Below are 18,591 nucleotides of genomic sequence, written 5' to 3' on the forward strand. Positions count from 1 at the left end.
GCAGAAGGAAACCAGGAATGACAAGGTGGGTCTTCACAGGAGATCCAGCCAGCAGAGAGCAACTCCAGATCCCTGGGGCCAGCAAACATGCCCCACCCACGGGAAAGAGCTAGAGGAACCAAGACTCTGCAGGACAGGAGAGTGGGGGGAGACAGGGCAACAATCTTGAGTGAGAGGCTTAAACTGCAGTGAAGAAGATCCAGGTCAGGTACTGGAAAACAGCTTCCCCACAGCCATGTGCTGTTGGTGCCAATGTCATTCTGCCAGTCATTGTTGTTTAAATCTTAAAATATTAGCGTATTTGCAAATAAAGCTCATCTCTGTTGGACAACTGCACTTCTAACCTTGACAGAGCTATGCCCAGGGTCAGTCATGCTTCAGGGATGCACCTAATTTAGCCCTTTTCCCCCTAGCCAGAGGCTGAGGTACGGGAGCCAGGAGACACCACCTCACACTGGGAGATGCCTCAACAGATGCCCCAGGGATGCTCTGCTGGGGCCATGGACCAGCTCTGAAGCACCCACATCTTCCCCAAAGGATGCCAGTGCAGCCAGCATTGGAAACACACCCCTCCGGAGATTGAGGGGTGAGACAATCAGACAGCAGTCCCCTATGTGCCAGTTTTTACATGCCATTTTTCAGGGGAAGGCCAAAGGACACCCAAAAAAGGATGCTCATACCCATAGGTCCATGTCAGCTGCTCGTAAAGGACGAGAGACCACGGAGAGCTGTGTGGACCTTGGAGGACAAGCGGCTTGTCCTCCAGCAGCCTGGAAATGACAGAGCACAGCTCTGCAAAAAGTGCTCCAGGCACACTCCTGGCATCCTTTTAACTGAGGGTGCAGCTGAGAGGAGAGCACCTCCGGGGCCTCAGGAAAGCAGAAAGCAACGGGCATGTTTATCCCACTGCTGTGCCAGAGACTGTACAACCTTAACCGTAACCTCGAGGAGGTTAAGTCAGTCCTCACCTAAAAGGGCTGAATGGACTTAACCAGCACAAGACTTTTGCCCATCCTGTTTCTACACCACTGCTGCATGGATGCACGTGTGGCCGCAACACCTGCAGACACTTTCAGGCATCCTGGAGAGCTGGGGCCAGGGGGTATCCACTTCCAGTGCATCCTCCAAAACAGATGAGGATGCAACCAGGAGCATCTCCCACAGCTCAGAGCAGCAGGCATCCTGCAGTCCCCCTATCCACAACCCCCCCTCTTTCCCCTCCTCCAGAGCCTGCTGGCTGCCCTGGCTTTAATCCCACAGGCAGCATCATCCCAACAATTTCCCTCCAGTTTCAATCTACTGATCTGGGGGCAGTCCACAAATCCCTTCATCCTGAGAGCGAAGCAATCTACTGCCTCATCTCATCCTATCTCCATTTCTCTCTCTCTAATCCTTGGAAACAGGGATGAGGCTCTCAGTGCATGGGCTGCCCTGGAGGGGTCTGTCCAGGTGCCAGTGGACAGACAGACTGACTGACCCAGAGCACATGGGGGCAAACAGGAGGTGCCAGGTCAAGACAGACAAGAAGCATGTTATTTTGACCATGCTCAGTCTCTACAAAACCCACATGATTTAGCTGATGATTTATTTAAAAAAAAAAAAAAAAAAAAGTAGATGGCAGCCCAATGTCAGGCTGAGCAGGATGAAAGATGAGGAGTTTGGGACTACTCTCATGAATGCCACCAAATTTCTCAAAGAACCTGGGGTAGGTCCTAGCCCCTCCTGATCCAGGGATGGGGGAACAGGCAGGTCTTCTCATTCCCCCCTCCCTCCCCACCCAGGCTGGGGACATAAGGGACAGACTGGGTACAGCATCATTCTGCTGGTCCCCTCCACATTTAGGAAAATGCATGGCGACCAAGCGAGACCAATGGGGGAACCACGACCAGCCTGGTCCCATAAATCCCAGCTCCTCCGGGCATAGGGCTGGATCCAGTGCTCTGCCTGTGCCGTTTCTCCACAAGCCTAAACCCGTGACTTAACAAAACCTAAAACCTAATCAGCCTGAATCCTGGCCATAGATGGGAATGGGAGACTGATGGGAGACATGGGAAGGGAGACCCTTGGGGTCTCTCCCTGCCCTGGAGAAGCAACTCGGAATCGCTCAATCAGGACCGAGTGGATCGGTCAGGATGCAGCAGTAACCCCATCCTTCCTTTTTCAAGCATCCATTTGCTAAAGGCTGGAGAAGGCAGGGGTGAATACACGCTCAGTGGCCACCACAAGGCCATGTCCTGCCTGAAACTGTTCCCAGCCAAAAGCACCGCAAGGAAGGAAGATGCAGGGATGGTGTGTGACAAAGCCAGCCAGCGGCCGTGCCAGCAGTGGAGCCGAGATGCACGGCCCCTGTCCCACACTCGGTGGTGGTGGCTTTCCCTGCATTCGGCTGGTGAGGAGGAGGAAAGGGGCCCTCGGCAGCCAGGGGTGGATCGCTGCCATGCCACGCTCAGACCCTGACAGCAGGCTCCAAAACTGTCATTCCCGATCTGTTTTCACTTCAGCTAAACCTCAACCCTGATTAAAATCAAGGAGAACCGCCGCCTTCTCTCTCCTTCTCCCCGTGGTAGGTCCTCTGTAACCTCGGGTCTAAACACTGAGAAAAATGCACCAGCGAGGGAATCAGTGAATTTGCTTGGCTGGAAATCAGAACTGCTGGGGAAGGGCCATGACCACCCCTGTCCCCAAACCTGGCCCTGGCTGCGAGGGCATGGCCACTGCAGTGGTCTCATCCCTGTGGGGCTGCGGGTCCCTGCTGAAATCCAGGGTGGGATGCGCCACCAACACCCTGAGCTGCCTCTGCCGTGGGTGGGTGGTACCTTGGCAGCTCCAGTGGATGATGCATCCATGGGGTGGAGCAGGTCTGGTGTCAGTGGGGTGCCCTGTACTGGCACCCGCTGCACGCTACCAAGGCCAGAAAAGCATCCTCTGCTTCACCAAAAGCAGATACGTTGCTTCGCTACAGATAGGAGCTGAGGCTGCAAGTGCTCCATTGCCAGTGGGATTGAGCATGAGCCCCCCTGCTGCAGGGAGCCACGCTGGCCAGCACCGTGCCGCCAGCAAGGTGCCCACTCCCCTTGCTGCACAGACAATGCCCATTTCCCAAGCGGGTGTGCAACTTGGAGGAAAAAAAATAATCACCGCCTGAGAAAAGCAGTCCTGGGACCACCAAACCATGGAGGGTAAAAGCATCGTTGGTAGTTACCCAGAAGAGCATCCTACAAGGTGGTGAGCATCTCCCCGTGGAGGCATCCAGGACCCCTCCGCTTCCACCTCAAATCGGTGCTGGACACCACGGAGGCAGTTTCCTAGGTCTGCTCTGCACAACCCATGCCACCCATTCTGACAGCATTTGTATTTTCTGATACTTTGCACTAAAATCCCACAGCTTCTGTAATGCATTCTGAAGGCAGAATTTGCACCCATTGCAATATGAACATTAAAATAATTTTGAAACCACTTAAAGAGGTTATTTTTCCCTTGGTCATGATCAGTAGCCTTTTTTTCCTCACCCCAAAATGATTGATTTTCTTCAGAAAGAAATGTCCTCTTAAGTCAGCAAGATTAAAAGAACATTTTTTACAGCTATTTCTCAGGAAGAAAGAATTTCAAATTTACTTTTGTATCTGAGAATACTAAATATGTTTATATAAATTAATCCATAAAAGAGGGGGAAAGTCTGAGATTAAGATCTTCAGAAATATTACTGAATTATTTTGAAATTCTGTATTAAAAGCAAAACCCCAGATATTAGGAAAAACTGCTGTTTTTCAGGGTTTGGTTTCTGTATCAAAATGCAGGCTAGCATCTGTCTTTGCATCTGTCAAAACAAAGGTCAATCATTTTATGGAAACTTAAACACAACACCCTTGATTCACTGTTTCTGGTTTATTTTTAAGCTGGACATGACTTCTGACTAATAAAATAAGATTTTCTAATATGGTTCACATTAAAATTACATTATCCCGGAAAATTCAGATTACAAGAAAAATACGTCCAAGAACATTTTCCCTTTATAATAAAGAGATGATAGTTTGGGATTGATTTCAACAGCATTTACGTCCTCTATAACCTTTGCAACTAATATTTCACTTTTCTACTTATAAAGCAATGGTGTAACCAAAGAAGATGCAACAGAAATGCGACAATATAAGAAAGAATTTAGCCACCCTGAGTAAAATGGTTATCTGAAGGCAAACTGAAAAGAAAACAAAGCGACCCTCATAATAAAAGGTATTCCTCTCTCCAAATCAAATTTTCTCATCGCAAGGAAAAAAATTAATGGAAATAATAGAACCAAAAGGTAAAAATTAAATCAAATAGGGTTGGGGGTTTTATCATTGTTGCCAGACTAAGATGTGATTAACATCTATGTTATTTCAGTATCAATTTCTTTAAGGCTATTTGATTTGTACTATTCCCACTCTGAGCGCATACATAAACAATACTGTCCAAAGCCTGCACTGTAAATCACACAAATTAGGAATGGCTGAATATTCTGGTTAACGCAGAGATGAACGGTTCCCTACCCAGAGATACGATCTTTGGCGTTAGCCACAAGGCACAGGTAAAACTGAATGTTATCAAAATAAAGCACACACTATAACAGACAACAACAATTTTGCAAAAATATTTTGCAAAACAATTTTGCAAAAATATTTTTCAAAACAATTTTGCAAAAATTTTTTTGCAAATATTTTATAGGACAGAATTGAGGAGCAGCCGTTAACTTAAGCTAACCCCCTTGCTCACGAACCTATTTCTCCCATAAGCCCACCTCCCTCTGACACAGACCTAAATTTCCTCTACAAGAGATTCACTTAAGATGGCTCTTAAGTGTCCAAAGCTCTTTTAACCCATACTGGAGCCCCAGACCCAACTCATTTCATGATTCTTGCCTGATTATCATTGGTAGGAAAAGTTGCACGCGGCAGGTGGTCTTCCACCAACACAACATTTTAAATCTTCTTACCTTCCCCAAAGAGCCGCTTTAGTGCCTATTTGGCGTGAGGGGGGTCCGGACAGATGGCCCGTCTTTTCACGTTTGGAAAGGATGAAAAATGCTACGAGGGAAAAAAAAACCCAGTGATTTTTTCACTGTACGGCGCAGAGGGCTCCAAACCTCATTGGCCCTGGGAGAGCCACCACGTGGCATGGGATGAAGAGCACGTGACCCATTTTCTCCCAAATCCCTCGGTTTGCTGGAAAGGGGGATGCACCCACCGCTGATGTTCTTGTCATTGCAGTGGGCTTTGATTTTTTTTTTTATTTTTTTAAAGGCCACTGAGCAAATCAGGTTGCCTCAAGGCAATGAGGGCAAACCAGCCAACGCTTTCAACATGAAGGAGAAAGGAGGTCGGGTACGAGACGAGCACTGGGGTGCTGCCCGTGTGCACAGGGAAATTTGGAGATGCTTTAGCAGGGTACTGGCAGAGCAGTGCCTGCCCACCTGCTCCAGGGACAGAGCCTCTGGGAGGGAGAGGATGCACAGCAACAATTTGGCTGCTGGTGATGGGCTGTGCTAAACCATGCATCTCAGAGGCAGGCAGCAGTAGAAGGAAGGACCAGGCTGAAGCCCTGACTGCAGACCCCAGAACTCGGCTGGCTCACTGAGCCTTGGAGGAAGGGGATGTGTTACAACTGCTCCATCACTAAAAAAGCGATTGCTCCTGACGCCCCCGCAGGCTGATCCCATCCTCTGCTGCCCTCCCGGCTAATGCACAGTGGTTGCACCAACCACCTGCTGCAAGAGATGACAAGTCTCCTGCTTTGGAGGCAGAGGGTCCGCTGAAACAGCTTTCTTGGAAGAAGGACCAAGTGCAGTGGAGGGAGCATGGCACACTCCGGGTGGGCATCACCTGCTCCCACCGCGGTATGGCCATGCCAGGCTCCCTTTGAGCATTTCAAAGTGTCCCCCGCAGACACTCACCAAACCTAAAATGCAGCACAATTCTGGGGACGTTCTGCTCCAGAAGGGGCCCTGAGGCCCCATGGAGCAAGGCAAGAAAAGCCACAGCTCCCAGTGCCTGGGGGTCTGTCCTTGCCCCAGCTCTGTATTTCCCAGGGGACAGCAGCTCTGAGCCACCACATCCCAGACAGCCATGGTCCACAGGCCAAGCAGCTCCTGGCCTCCCCTTGGTAACCGCAGGTACCAGCCCATCAGCGTCAGAACACTCAGTTTGGGGAAGGGAAAAGGAATTTTTGTAGCCCAAGACATCCTCTTGTTTTTCCTGTCAAAGCTCAAGCCCATAGGTCGCACCAGTCAGAAGCTGCATTTTTCTGGCAACCTGAGTCTCCACCTGGAAAATCCCTCAGCTGTGCCATCTTGTCGTGCCAGTGACATTCGTCCAGCCTGTTCATCACCCCTGCCAATGGAAAGCCCCAGGCAAATCTACCTCTGGCATCTGCCCTTGAATTTCAGTGATGTTACTTCTGCAGAGCAGCTGTCCCCAGCCATCCTATCATCCAAGGGCTTGAGTTCTTCTTATCTAAGGGTAACTCCTAAGGCTCCTCAAAGAACCAGCTGAGCTTGGGCTTTGGTGAGAAAGCACAGCTCTGGCCACCTCCATGCCTTCTTGGCATCACCACCACGTCCCGACCTGGTACTCAGCCTGGCTGCTGGTTCTCCATCACAGCTCTTCTGCACGGGGATGGGAGGCATCAGGAGCACAGTCCCTATTTCCAGGTCCTTCCTGAGGCTGGACTGTCTCACCACGCTGTTATCGAAGACAGAAGTACAGCTATAAAACGCCCCAACGGTGTAGAGGAGTGCAGGGTTTCACCTGAAATCCTCTCTGGCTCAGAGGGTTACACTTCTCCAGCCACCAGCCAGATGATCGGGCATTTTATTCCAACAAATACAAGCTGAGGGAGAAACTTGCCATACTCAAATACAAACTACAGGCACAGCAAAAAGAGCTTAGCTCACTGCTTTCCCCTCTCACATTTTGTGATGGCCAACATGCAAAGGGAGAGAAGAAATGCCCCCCACCTTCACAGCCCCCTCATCCTTCCCCAGCAATGCCCAGCTAAATCTGGCTCCCAAGTAATCTTCTGAATAATTACATAATAGAAAGGCAGGCGGAGAAATAATTTTAGGCTGCTCTGTCGATAGAAAGCAAGCTGGATTAAAAGATCAGAACAAGCAATACTTAGATTAAAATGGTTTGTTATTTTCAGCTGCGTAAAATCTGTGGCTAAAGCACAGAAGATGTTGAGGGAAGGCACATCATCTTTCTTTCCCCAAAAAGAGCTGTGTACGTATTAGCCAAGGCAAGTTCTAGTTTTCCAACCTACGCTCAGGTTTTGCTTCCCAATGGGTCAAAGAAATACAATTTGCCAGTTTTATCTAAAGACGTAAGAGCACCGCAGAGATGCTTCAAGTTACATTTTGCTCTGCAAGCCAAGTTTGAATTGAACACCATCAACGCATCACTGCTTGTTAAGACATCAGACCCCTTGACTCAGGAGAATCGGCATGTGGCTCGGCAGACAACTTCATTACCTATGAGAAACGTGCCTCCTGGCACGGAGCATGTGTTTTATTGGCACCAACACCTTTGCCTTTAGCATGTGCCTCCCTGCACCCCTGAGCTGATGGCAGGCAGATGACAGGGTTCCTGGTGGTGGGGAGGTGTCCGTGCCAGGGAGAAGCCCATTAGACAGTGGGGTCACTCTCTGCAGGCGCCTATATGGCGTCCCCCTGGCCCCTAGCAAGGTCGGTGGTGCGGGGTGCGGTGCCAGGCCCCTCTCTGACTGATGGCTTTGGAAAGGCGTGAAGGGGAGGCAGGAAAGAAATGGTGAAAAGGGGACCCAGCATTGGGGGCCAAGCTCTCCGCAGGGCACGGCCGCTCATCAGCCGCATCCCGGATCAATGCCGCTAGCTTTGCTCATTCACCTTGAAGTTCAGATTAAGCAGAAGGGTCAAACTGGGAAATCATTTGCTGCTCGCAGGCACGTCCCCCTCACCACCCAGCAGCCTCATGTTGCACTGTGGCTAGCTTTTCCCCTTGCCAGCATGGTCAGTTCCCACCCGAGCACCTTGCTTGCCCCACAGCACCTCCAGCCCCCAGCATCAGCCGTGACCACTCATTGCATTGCCTGGATGTGTGATGGAGCAGCAGCAGTTTCCCAGTGCCAAGTGGTCTCCAAAAACAGAGTCCTCTTCCAGGTGTCCTTCACACCTGTAGTTTTTCTATAAAATAGTCATGGTCCTACATGCACAGGATCAGCTCTGAGTTCAAAGGATGAAATCCCATGGGGCAAGAGGTCCAAGACACAGCCTTGAAAGGGGCTTACCATTTAAAATGGAAACCAAACCTTCCTTTGCATTTTGAGCTGCTGGCTTGCACAGAGCTGGGCACCAGGCTCCTCTCCTGCCTGAGGATGTGGGAGAGGGGCCAGGGCACAGGTCTGGGTGAAGGGATGGGACGTTGGACAGGGAGCACAGGAAGGCAGAAAAATAAGGTCAGAGACCTTCCTGGAGGGAGGTGCGAGCTGTGGGATGTCATGATGTTCATCTAAATGATGCTTTAATAACCACTTATTGCAGAAAAGTGTCTTCACTAAAGCCAGAGAATAAAACGCACTTGCTGGACAGACTGGGGTTATGAGCACTTGTGGGAGGACAGTTTGGGGACTTGGTGCCAGGCTGGACACTCAGTCCCCCCAGCAAGGCCATGCCCTGGTTTTCCTGGAGTTGGCTATGGGGAGCCCTTCCCCAAGACCTGCTGTGCTCAGAGGGATGCCAGCAAGCGAGGAAGAAGCAGAGCCCTCCCTTCATTCAGCTTGTGGCCTCCAAGCTACCAGCAGGAAAGCCAAAACCGCCCTCCACTCCCCCAAAAACCCCTCTATAGATGGACATGTATGTAAGAAGCTGCCCATAGCACACAGGATCCGGAGACGGTGACAACAGAGACCTCAGATGATGTGCACTCAAAACCAGGCACAACCGGTACCCACCACATCACCAGTGACCTTGGACAAGCTTCTTCACAGGTTGTTGGGCAAGTTCTACCCTTGCTGCCCCTTACTGGGTCACCTGCAGCTCCTCTGAGAAACCCTCCATCCCCTTATCCAAAATGCACCATCTTGTCACAGGTACAGGGTGTTGCTCTGGCTGGTGTCTCCCAGGGTTTTAGGTGTGGAAAACAAGGATTAGCAACATTTTTAAAATGAAAGGGAGAGAGGAGAGGTGGGTTTGTCTGTCGCTACAGCATTTCTGCTTTATGGAGCTGTCTTCTCACTCAGAGATGTGTGTCCTCTTCGCTAATGGAAAATGTTGTCCCGCCATCCATTTGCGATAGTCAATGCCTAGGACAACACGATAGCCCCAGGCCAAAGCAGATCTATTTTAGTAACAAAAGCAGAATGGCTGATGAAAATGACCCTGTCTATGCACTTCCCAGCTTAGCTCTTTAGCTGGTTTTAATGGACCCCTGTGACCAACAGTGGAAAGCGGGCAGTTGAGTGCAAGGAGGGCAGAGGCAGCAGGATGGGAGACCTGCACGGATGCAGGACTGTGCTGGCCCCTTCGCAGAGAGAGGTCCCAGCAGCAAAACACACCTCTCATAGAAGCCATTAGCAGGATTGCACTGTGCAGGGAGCAAAACCCCCTTCCCTTTTTTGCCCACGTCACAGTATTGCCCCTCACATGGGGCTGGGTCGCTGCAGTGCAGCAATATCCCTGTCTGCAGAGCCCAACCACATCCTCCCTGCAGGCATTTTATAGCCTAAGAGAGACTGTGGTGCACCTGCAAAGAACCCACAGGATTTGGAAAGGGACTGATCTCACCTTACCTTACCCTGCAGGCTGGCCTCGAGCTCCAGAGTGATTCCTCAGAGGGTCCGGTTGCACCAGAAAAGGGCATGCTGAGCACAGGGTGGAAACTGGGGGTCCACGGCACAAGCCTGCAGACCAGGACACGGCAGAGGTTAGGCACAGCACAGAGGAAGGACACCTGATTACCATCCAGGAAAAGATTTTCAGAGAGAAATAAAACATGTTTTGGGTTGGGGGGGACAAAACGATCAGGAGCATCACCTCCAAGTTGTTTATGGGGCAGGCAGCACAGCCCTGTCTATACTTTTCTCTACATTCAGACCAAGTTTGGGCAGGTCCTGCCCCAGCATCTACTGACCAAAGGAAGTCATTCAAAGAGCCAGGCTGTGGAGGAGGGGGGTCCCTGGGACACAACCCCAGCAAGACCCCTGAGGTGACCACAGACCACCGGTCCAGCTGTGGGAACTGCCCTCACGGGGGGAGCGCAAACCCCAGGTCTCCTTCATCCAGAAATCACACCACCACAGCAATGGAAATAATCCAGCTTGTTTCCGTGACATGGGCGCAGGGCTATTTTTATTGCTTTATTTTTTCTGCTGCTCCCAATAAGTTAACTGGGGCATGCATTACCCGTCAATAAAATCAATTGAGCAGCCTGAGCCGTTAATAAGCTGAAGGCCAGAGGGCAGAAAAACCTCTCCATCACCCAAAATATTCTTCAGGCAGTGGGGTGGGCGAGCTGCAGGCCCCACACATCGCTCTGACTCGGTGCTGTTCTTGATGTGCCGGGGCACCTTGTGCATTACAAGAGGAAACCTTCCTCTTCCCGGTGACTTGGCAGCCACCGCGCTCATCCCCAGCAACCTGGGCACAAGGGGCTGATGCCACTGCCATGGGAAGCAGCTCATCGGTGGGAGGGGAGACCATGGGACCCCTGAGGTCAGTCTTCAGTCCTGCCTGCTGCTCACAGCAGTGTCAGCACTAAGATCAGACCAAGTTGCCCAAGGCTTTATCCTTTTGGAGCTTGAAAACCTCCCAGGATGGAGACTGCGCAGCCTCTCTCAGTGACCAACTATCCTCAGAATTAATGTTTTTTCCCCTACAAAATCTTATATGTCTCTCTGAACAGCAGACATGTCATCCAAGGTAGCAACTGCATCCCCAGCTGGTGTCACCAGCAAGCAGGACAGGTCCCAAACAAATTGCCAAAAAAATTTGGAAAGGATGGAAAACCCAAACGGTGACTCACCGTTGGAGGAGCCGCGGGGGCAGGTCTGGGAGGCCGCGGGGCAGAGGGCCGGGGTCAGCAGTGCAGGCAGCAGGGTAGGACCTGAAAGGCAGCACAACTTCTCAGCACCCCAGGGTGCCCAGCCAGCACCCTACCCGAGAACCCGCAAGAGCATCCTCCTGGCACTGCCGCCGTGGCCGAGGGAAACCTGGGAGATGGGGAAGCACATGGGTAAAACAGCCCCAAGCAGAGGAATCCTTGGTAATTTTTTTATGCTGATTAGCACAAACTTCTGGTCACTGATTCCAGTATTGAGAAAAAGAAGGAAAACCCCCGACCATGGCACCAGCTTCATCAAAATACGTGTGAACAAGGGGGCTTAGACAAGGATTCAGGATGCTGGAAGGACAAGGGGTCGCAAGAAAACCCCCCGTCCTGCTCCCCAGCGCCAGTGCAGGTGCAAACCCCTCTGTCCCAGCCCCACGGGCACATCCTGCCTCCCCGCTGCCCACACAGACGCAGAGCAGTGACCCACAGCAACGCAGCCCATGAATTCACGAGGAAAGGAACTTTTGTCTTTCAGGTCACAGGTTTGAGTTCATCTCCAGAAAAGGCTTAGCATTCAGGAAATGCGTCATTAAAGAATTTGTCAGCAGTTTTCTTAATCAAATATTGGTCCATCTCCCAGCAGCTCTGCTTCTTGTTATGTTACAATTCTTCCGCCCTTACACTAACATGCTGCACGGTAAGATCCCAACTGCAACCCCATGGTCTTGCACTGTGCACCATGTGCACACCCATGCACAGAAACTCCTGCTTCCAGCACAGCTTTTTCCTCTAAATATTTGGTGTAGATAGAATTGTAAGCCAGTCTCAAAACCTGCTATTTCTATGTCTTGCAGCCCCCTGAGATGCACAGGAGCAGGTCAGTCAAACCGCACACTTGTCTAGCCATGTAACTCTTGTTTTCTGCAATTAAGGTGCAGGTCACCACCAGGTACGGACACGCTTGCGTTTCCCAGAGGGCTGGTGCAGTGATGGGTGCAAACCTCAGTTCCAGCACGAGTACGAGTGCACCTCAAATAATCCCAAAGCTGCCTTCAAGCGGAAACCTCAGCACTGCAAAGCACGTCTTGACGACAGCTGCTTTAAGCATCCCCCAACACCTCCTGCAGGGCTGTTTCCAGAAGACCTCTGCCAGGCGCAGCCATCCAGCAGCAACACCACAGCTGTGGCGGCTGCCTGTGTCCCTACATCACACAACAGCGGGGTCTTGCTCATCAGTGGCCAATGCAGGGCAGTCAGTTGTCGTCTTAAAAGGCATCATGACAAACTTATGGACAAGCAACTTTTTGGTCTGCTGGTAGACTATCATCCTTGCCATCATCTCCCAAATCCTCTCTCCAGCATGGCTATAGCCCCTGCACCTTGTGTCTGCTCTGGCAGTACAAGCAGAGGAGTCAATTATTTTTTTTCCTGGTTGTTTCTCTCCAGTGAAACACACATTGGTGCTGCAAGAAAGACACCAGCAAGCTTATCACACCAAAAGCTTTCTGTCTCCTGATCCATGGCAGTGGAGAGCATGGCTCCATCCCTGCATGGCCAGCTTGCCTGCTAGCTCTCGTGGACTAAGTCCCATTAGCAAATTTGGTCAGCAATGTTCACGAGGGATCACCCAGGATGCTGAAGGAGTCATCTGTGAACAGCTGAGCAGCAGAGGTGTCCAGATCCCAGCAAAATCGCACCTATTGCTCCCAGATAAAAGTACCTGAGGATGCAATGAATTCCAACGCACTGATGTGGCCAGTCACCCCAAAAGTCAGCCTTTGTAGACTATGACATTTCAACATCCTTAACTCATCCCAGAGAGGCACCAAGCACCCTCAGCTTGACGCCACCCGTGCGTGCTGGAGGACTCGGCCACCTTGTTCCAGCGGGCTCGAAATTTCACATTTCTTCTTGAGTGGGTAAGGAGGAATCACAGAGATGTGGTCAAAAGTTCTCTGAAGAGGGTTTGGCCACATGGCATCAATAGGATGCAAAGGTGAACAAACTGTGTGCAGCTCCCTGCTGGTGCCTGGCCTTGGAGGTGAGCTGCCGGGTGCTTCCACATGTGAGCAGGTCCTGTGAGGCTGTGATAACTCCTCCACTTTCACTCAGTCTGAGCAAGCTGGTAAGCACTGCCCTTGAGGACATCTGCAGTCATCCAAAGCTGCACCTAGGCATGGGGGCTGCCCCTGGCACTGTCTTGGTGGGTGTCCAGAGCACCCCAGCTCACACGCTGCCCTGCTCCCCAGCCCAACCCAGCAGATCACACTGGGAATCACTTTTAAGGGTCCCTCAAAGCAAAGCTTGCTCAGGCAAAACCAGATTTTCAGCAGCCCTGCCCAGAGTCTCCCCATCTCTGCACCTGCTCTGGGCTGGAGATGCAGAAGCAGCCCCCTCTGGACCCTGGCATGCTGCCCTATCCCACCATCCCAAATAGCAGCAGGTCATCCTGTATCCCCTACTACATACCAGCCCCTCCAAAAAAAAAAGCCTGCTCCAAAACCCAGCCTGCCTCTCCTGAAAACTCAGCCAGCAAAGCTGGACTTCAGCTTCCCTTCACCTTTGAGTACTCGGCTGTTTGTGCCCATAGGACACCTTGCTTTCCCCTGTGTTTGGGACCATGGGGCACCTGTGTGGGGTCCAAGGTCTGCAGAGAGCATGGAGAGCTTGCAGGTGTCCTCTTGCTTTGCTGCAACCCCCCAGGGAAAACTCAAGCTCTTTGGGAAAACATGCTGTGCAGCTGGTAAGGAATGCACCAGATGGGATGGGATGGGATGGGGTGGGATGGGGATGTTCTCCCACTGTATCACCAAATCCCTGAGTTATAGTACACCTTATAGACGGGAACCTCAGCAAGACGGCTCCATCTCCATTGCTCCTCCAAGGCTGCTGGCCCCCTTCATGTCGGAGAGGACCCTGCTCACATCCAGTCCGGGTGCACCAGCCCCTGCGCTGGTGGGATCCACTTTGTTCTGCTGCTTGGGGTTTTCAGCACTGCCGTCCATCGCATAGGGGAGAGAACGATCCTCCCCTGACCCGTGTTCCCATCATCCGCCTTACTGGGTGTTTTACGCAGACAGAGGCAATGATTTTAATGTCCCAGTGAACAAGCTGTCGGAACGCATCAGCCTCAAAGGGCAGGCTTCAGCGATGGCTTCTCCTCCCAGGCGCTGCCTGGGCACAAAAAAGCGATTCCAGCTCTACACACACGTGTGCGCACGCCATGCATGTGCCACCAGTGCCCGTTGTTTTCCGGCCTTTTAACAAAACATCCTTCAAAACCCCACTCCTCAAGAGGGGGAGGTGGTGAGCCCGGGCAGGGGGGCCCGTAGGTGAGCCGCCGCCGGGATGGCATGGCTGCCGGGCAGGCAGAGCAGGCAGCTCTGCGGGCAGGAGCCGGCATGATGTGATGGGACCTGAGCGCTCTGAAGCCATCAAGAGTCTCAGCAGAGATGAGCTGAGAAAAGCCATGAGCGGAGCTGACATCTGCCCCCTGGGCGGGTACCTAATGAGCGGAGACATTGTCCATTTGGGGAGATGAGGTAAAGTTAAAAGATTTCTGAGCTGACACCTGGCAGCCTCCATCGGTATTCCTGATGAAACAGCAAGGAGAATGGAGATGGGGGGCCGAAACTGGTCCCCCCCCAAGCTCTGCAGCTGTGTGTGAGCAGGATGGGCATGGTGCTGGCATCTCAGCATCTCGTCTCTGCTGCCTGGAGTTCCCCTCTGTGTGATTTTCTGCCACGTTAGAAGAGAAACCAGTGCTTTCTGAGAGCTGCCCCACCGGGAGCATCTCCAGGGGGGCCCGGCAGGGTCCCACATGGCCCCATGCCTGCCGAAAAGGCAGGGGCATAAGGAGCGCATGTTCCTGGGTCCAGCAGCATGCCAGACTTGCTCTTCGCTGAGATCTGGGCATGGGCAAAGGCTTCCATGTCCCACAGTCCCCGCAGCCTGGGAGCAGGATGGCACTCAGCAAAGCCCTGGGCCCCTGGCATCACCCAGCAGCCTCCCCCCCACCACTTCCACAAACCTAGTTCAGTCAGTCCCTATAAATCCAGTGTCTGTAAGTCTGCTTGTCATCAACTCTTCCCTAACTTACCTCCAGCCTCTTTGCTACCCACCACCTTCAAACAGCGCCTGGTGATGAGACTGGAGCGATGGAGCGGGAGAGGGGAGAGCCCCACATCACCCCTATCACCTCCCGGTTTTCCTCTCGGGAAAACCTGGCTCTAAAAGCGCTTGTGAGCCAGCAAACCTCCTCCCATTTACCCCCAAAGCCCCAGTAGGCATGTCGTGGGTTTGCCTGGGAAAGTCTGCACCAAGATGCTTTCCTCCTCACTCACCCACCTGCTTTCTGAAAGGCCAAGGGAGTTTTATGGGGCAATCATCTCCTTGGGACCATCCTGGGTAGAAGGGGAGGTCCTTGAGCATACTCAAGACTTTCTACCAGCCAACAGCTTAAAAAACTTGCTATTGTTCCGCACAGTTTTCATCAGCTCCTTTGACAAATGCCCTTGGGTCTAAACCACATCGCAAGCGTGATTTTTACCCACGTAGCTCCAGGGGTTTTTGCTCCCTTCTGGCAGATATAGCCAGAAATGCCCAACCCAGGGTGCAAACCCAAGGGTGGCTTTGCCCAGGATGCCCGGGAGCGGGGACAGCAGTTGGGCTCCAGCGGCTCCTCCCCGGCACATGGTGACCGGCTGGGCTCGAGCAGATGGAACAGCCGCAAATCCCCCCGTAAGCCAGGGAAGGGGACTAATCTCCTAGAGGACAAATCAGTTGGCAAGGGGGGGGAAGCTCAGCATTTCGCCTTTTCCTCCCTCTTCCTGCAAACACCAGCAGCATCCAGCAGGCCTGGAGGGACTCCAGCATCCCCGAGGGCAGAGGAGGCAGCGCCGGGTCCTTGGGTACCCAGTGGAGACCTGGTTTTGGGACAAGCAGACATTTCATTTAGGTCACAGCAAGCTATGCCATAAGTGCCCTACCCAGGGAAACAGAGCAACTGGTGTCTCCTTGGGGAAAACCACATCTGGTGAGTTTTTAAAACTTCCAGAGTGCTCCCCAGCCACGAAGGGCTGAGACTTTGCTGCACACAAGAAGTCCTTGGTGCGCTTAGGAAGCCTTAGGAACAGCCACCGGGATGAGACGGACCATCCACAGTGGAATCCCTGGCCCTTCCTCACCTTTGGGGAAGGACAGGGATTAGGTCCATTGGAGTGGGTTAGTTTAGGTCCTCAGGATTTGGAGAGCCAAACATGCTCTCTCCAAAACCTAAACATCTCTAAAAGGATTAGGAGTGATGTAACGTACTGATGTCAAAGCACTTGAGCTGGAGCTGAGCCCCAGCAGCAGATGCCACCAGCAGCTCTCCAGGACATCACCCATGGCCAAGCCCACCCCATGCCTTTCAGAAAAGTGTTTCTGCTCAAAAGACTGGGGTCTTTTTGAGCAGAGGTCAGCCCAAGGAGACCCCAGGATCTGCACAGCTCGGTCCTGCTCCTGGGGTCATTTGCAAGCAGCCAACACCCTCCAATTCATTTTGTTTCTGCTCCAGAGGCAACTGAAAGCAAGGAGGTCAGCAAATTTGGTGCCATCCCCCTTCTTCTGTGTTGTGTTTTTTTCCTTCCATCCTTTCTTTATCATTGCCCCTCTTCCCTTGCTTAAGGGCTGGCAAAACTACTCCTGCATGCTTGCAAGGGAGAAACGTCTCACCAGATATTGTCAGCTCTACTCGCAAAACTCTGGGGTGTTTTCTAGACGCGGCAGGGAGAGCTGTCGATGACAGGCACGTTAGCTCTCATAAATGCTTGAAAGAAGGAGGCTGCAACCCAGAGCAAGGACAGAGACTGTACAGCCCAGGATGCGTGGCATCTGGGCACGATTTGCACCCTGGTCCTCTGACAGAGGAGCATGGATGGCCAGCAGAGCCTGGTGAAAACCTGGCTGAGGTGTAACACACATCGGCATGGCACAGCATCACTTTTGCCGCTCATCTGGGGAGCCAGACCCCCAGCACAAAGGCCGCATGCAAGGAAATGTCCTGGGAGATAGAGGGTGAGCTATCGGTGTGTGTCCCTGGGGACCACGGCCACCCAAGCTGTGCAGTAAAAACAGGAAACTTCAGGTCCCTCACTTGTCCATCCCCTGCCATGCGCTGATGTCCAAAATCCCCTGGAGGGGTAACACATTTTCCAGGTGGGGAAACTGAATCACAGAGGTGTCCAGACCAGCGAGGTGCCTGAAGAGGTCCCCCTAGGTGGATTTTTCAGTGGACACTAAAACCCCAATGATGCTACAGGGCTGCTTCTCTGCACCTCACCATGCACTCGCCATCCTCCCCATCACAGCCTTGTGTGTCCTGCAAGATCCCTCGCCCTGCACAAGCTCAGGGAGCCCACCCTGGGCATCCCCGAGGCATCCTCCTCCCATGACAAAAAGCATCCAACATAGCCAGATCAGGAGAATCTCTCCCAAAGCTATGAGATGTCAGAAACATATGGATTTTGCCCACTGGCTTTGGGCTTTGAAGCTTCCCAAGATTCCCAAGGTGTGTTTCACGGAGTGGCCATGGGCAACCACAGCAGAGAGGCTCGCCTGCCCCATGGAGCCACACAATCACAGGGAAGGGCTTTGCTTCACAGATACCCTGGGGTCTCCTCTCTACGGCTCCCCAAAACATTGCCTTCATGTCATCAGTCAAATAAAAGCCTTTAAATACTGAATCGTTTCCATATTTGAAGGAAGGCCAGAGGCACAGAGCGAGTCAGGCTCTGAGCATCTCTGGAGGTCTCTGGTCCAGCTCCTGCCCCAAGCAGGGTCACTCCAGAGATGGATTAGGCTGCCTGGCATGAAATAATTTCACCCTGAAACCTCAAAACTTTTTCCAAGCCCTCCCTCTTTTGCCTGCACACTGGGAGGGGCTCTCCTGTGGGCTTTCCCAAGACACACAAAAGGGAGGAGATGTTTGCTTCAGGGACTGAAAGCTGGATGCCCTCATCCACTGCTATCGCCAAAAGTCCTCATTTTTATCATTTCAGGAGCACAATGGGCAGTGGGGAACCTCATCATAGATCGTCCAGCTTCCTATCATCACCTAGGTAAGAGGGGACGGAGTGGCCACACACCACCCCTTGGCAGCACAGAGCCGGTCTGGCCTGGCTTTGCCACCAGCCAGCGTGACCTGTGCCGGGGAGGGGCATGCCACCATCATGCCTGGAGTCCCCTGGGCAGCCCTGGACCTGTGGCGGGGCCGTTCCTGCCTCCTTACCCCCGGGGCCGGTCCCCTGTGCAGCGCGACTCGGAGGCACATCTGGAGGTGTTGGGAAGGTGATGGTGCAGCTGGCTGGGCGGCTCTTGCCCTGTGGACAAAAGGGATGAGAGTCAGGCTGCGCTGGGGCAAAAGCATCCTCCAAATAACATGCCCCAATGCAATGCAAGGCACATGGCTGCCCAGTGGCAAACCCCCCAAGATCCTCGCAACGGTGATGGAGCAAAGATGTCTCAACCAGAGATGTGTAACTCTGTCATGAGAGGG

At 52.4% G+C, this 18,591-nt stretch overlaps 1 protein-coding gene across 7 annotated transcripts in view; it reads right to left on the reverse strand.

The window, feature by feature from the left end:
- PCBP3 (poly(rC) binding protein 3) overlaps positions 1–18,591 on the reverse strand; it is a 63,144-nt gene that overhangs the window by 40,526 nt on the left and 4,027 nt on the right. For 4 of the 7 annotated variants that reach the window (XM_087731477.1, XM_087731475.1, XM_087731474.1 and 1 more), the window contains exons 1-2: positions 11,028–11,103; positions 9,801–9,906 (exon numbers count right to left, since the gene is read on the reverse strand). In XM_087731477.1, the coding sequence (XP_087587603.1) occupies positions 9,801–9,866 (66 nt within the window). In that variant the 5' untranslated portion in view covers positions 9,867–9,906; positions 11,028–11,103. Of the gene's footprint in view, positions 1–4,969; positions 5,061–9,795; positions 9,907–11,027; positions 11,109–18,591 lie in introns of those variants that run through there. The other 3 variants (XM_087731478.1, XM_087731472.1, XM_087731473.1) reach the window with 3 other exon arrangements.

Source organism: Nipponia nippon, unplaced genomic scaffold, assembly GCF_047370975.1.
Source record: "Nipponia nippon isolate SJK-2023a ecotype South Korea unplaced genomic scaffold, ASM4737097v1 scaffold_5, whole genome shotgun sequence".
Classification (NCBI taxonomy): Eukaryota; Metazoa; Chordata; class Aves; order Pelecaniformes; family Threskiornithidae; genus Nipponia; species Nipponia nippon.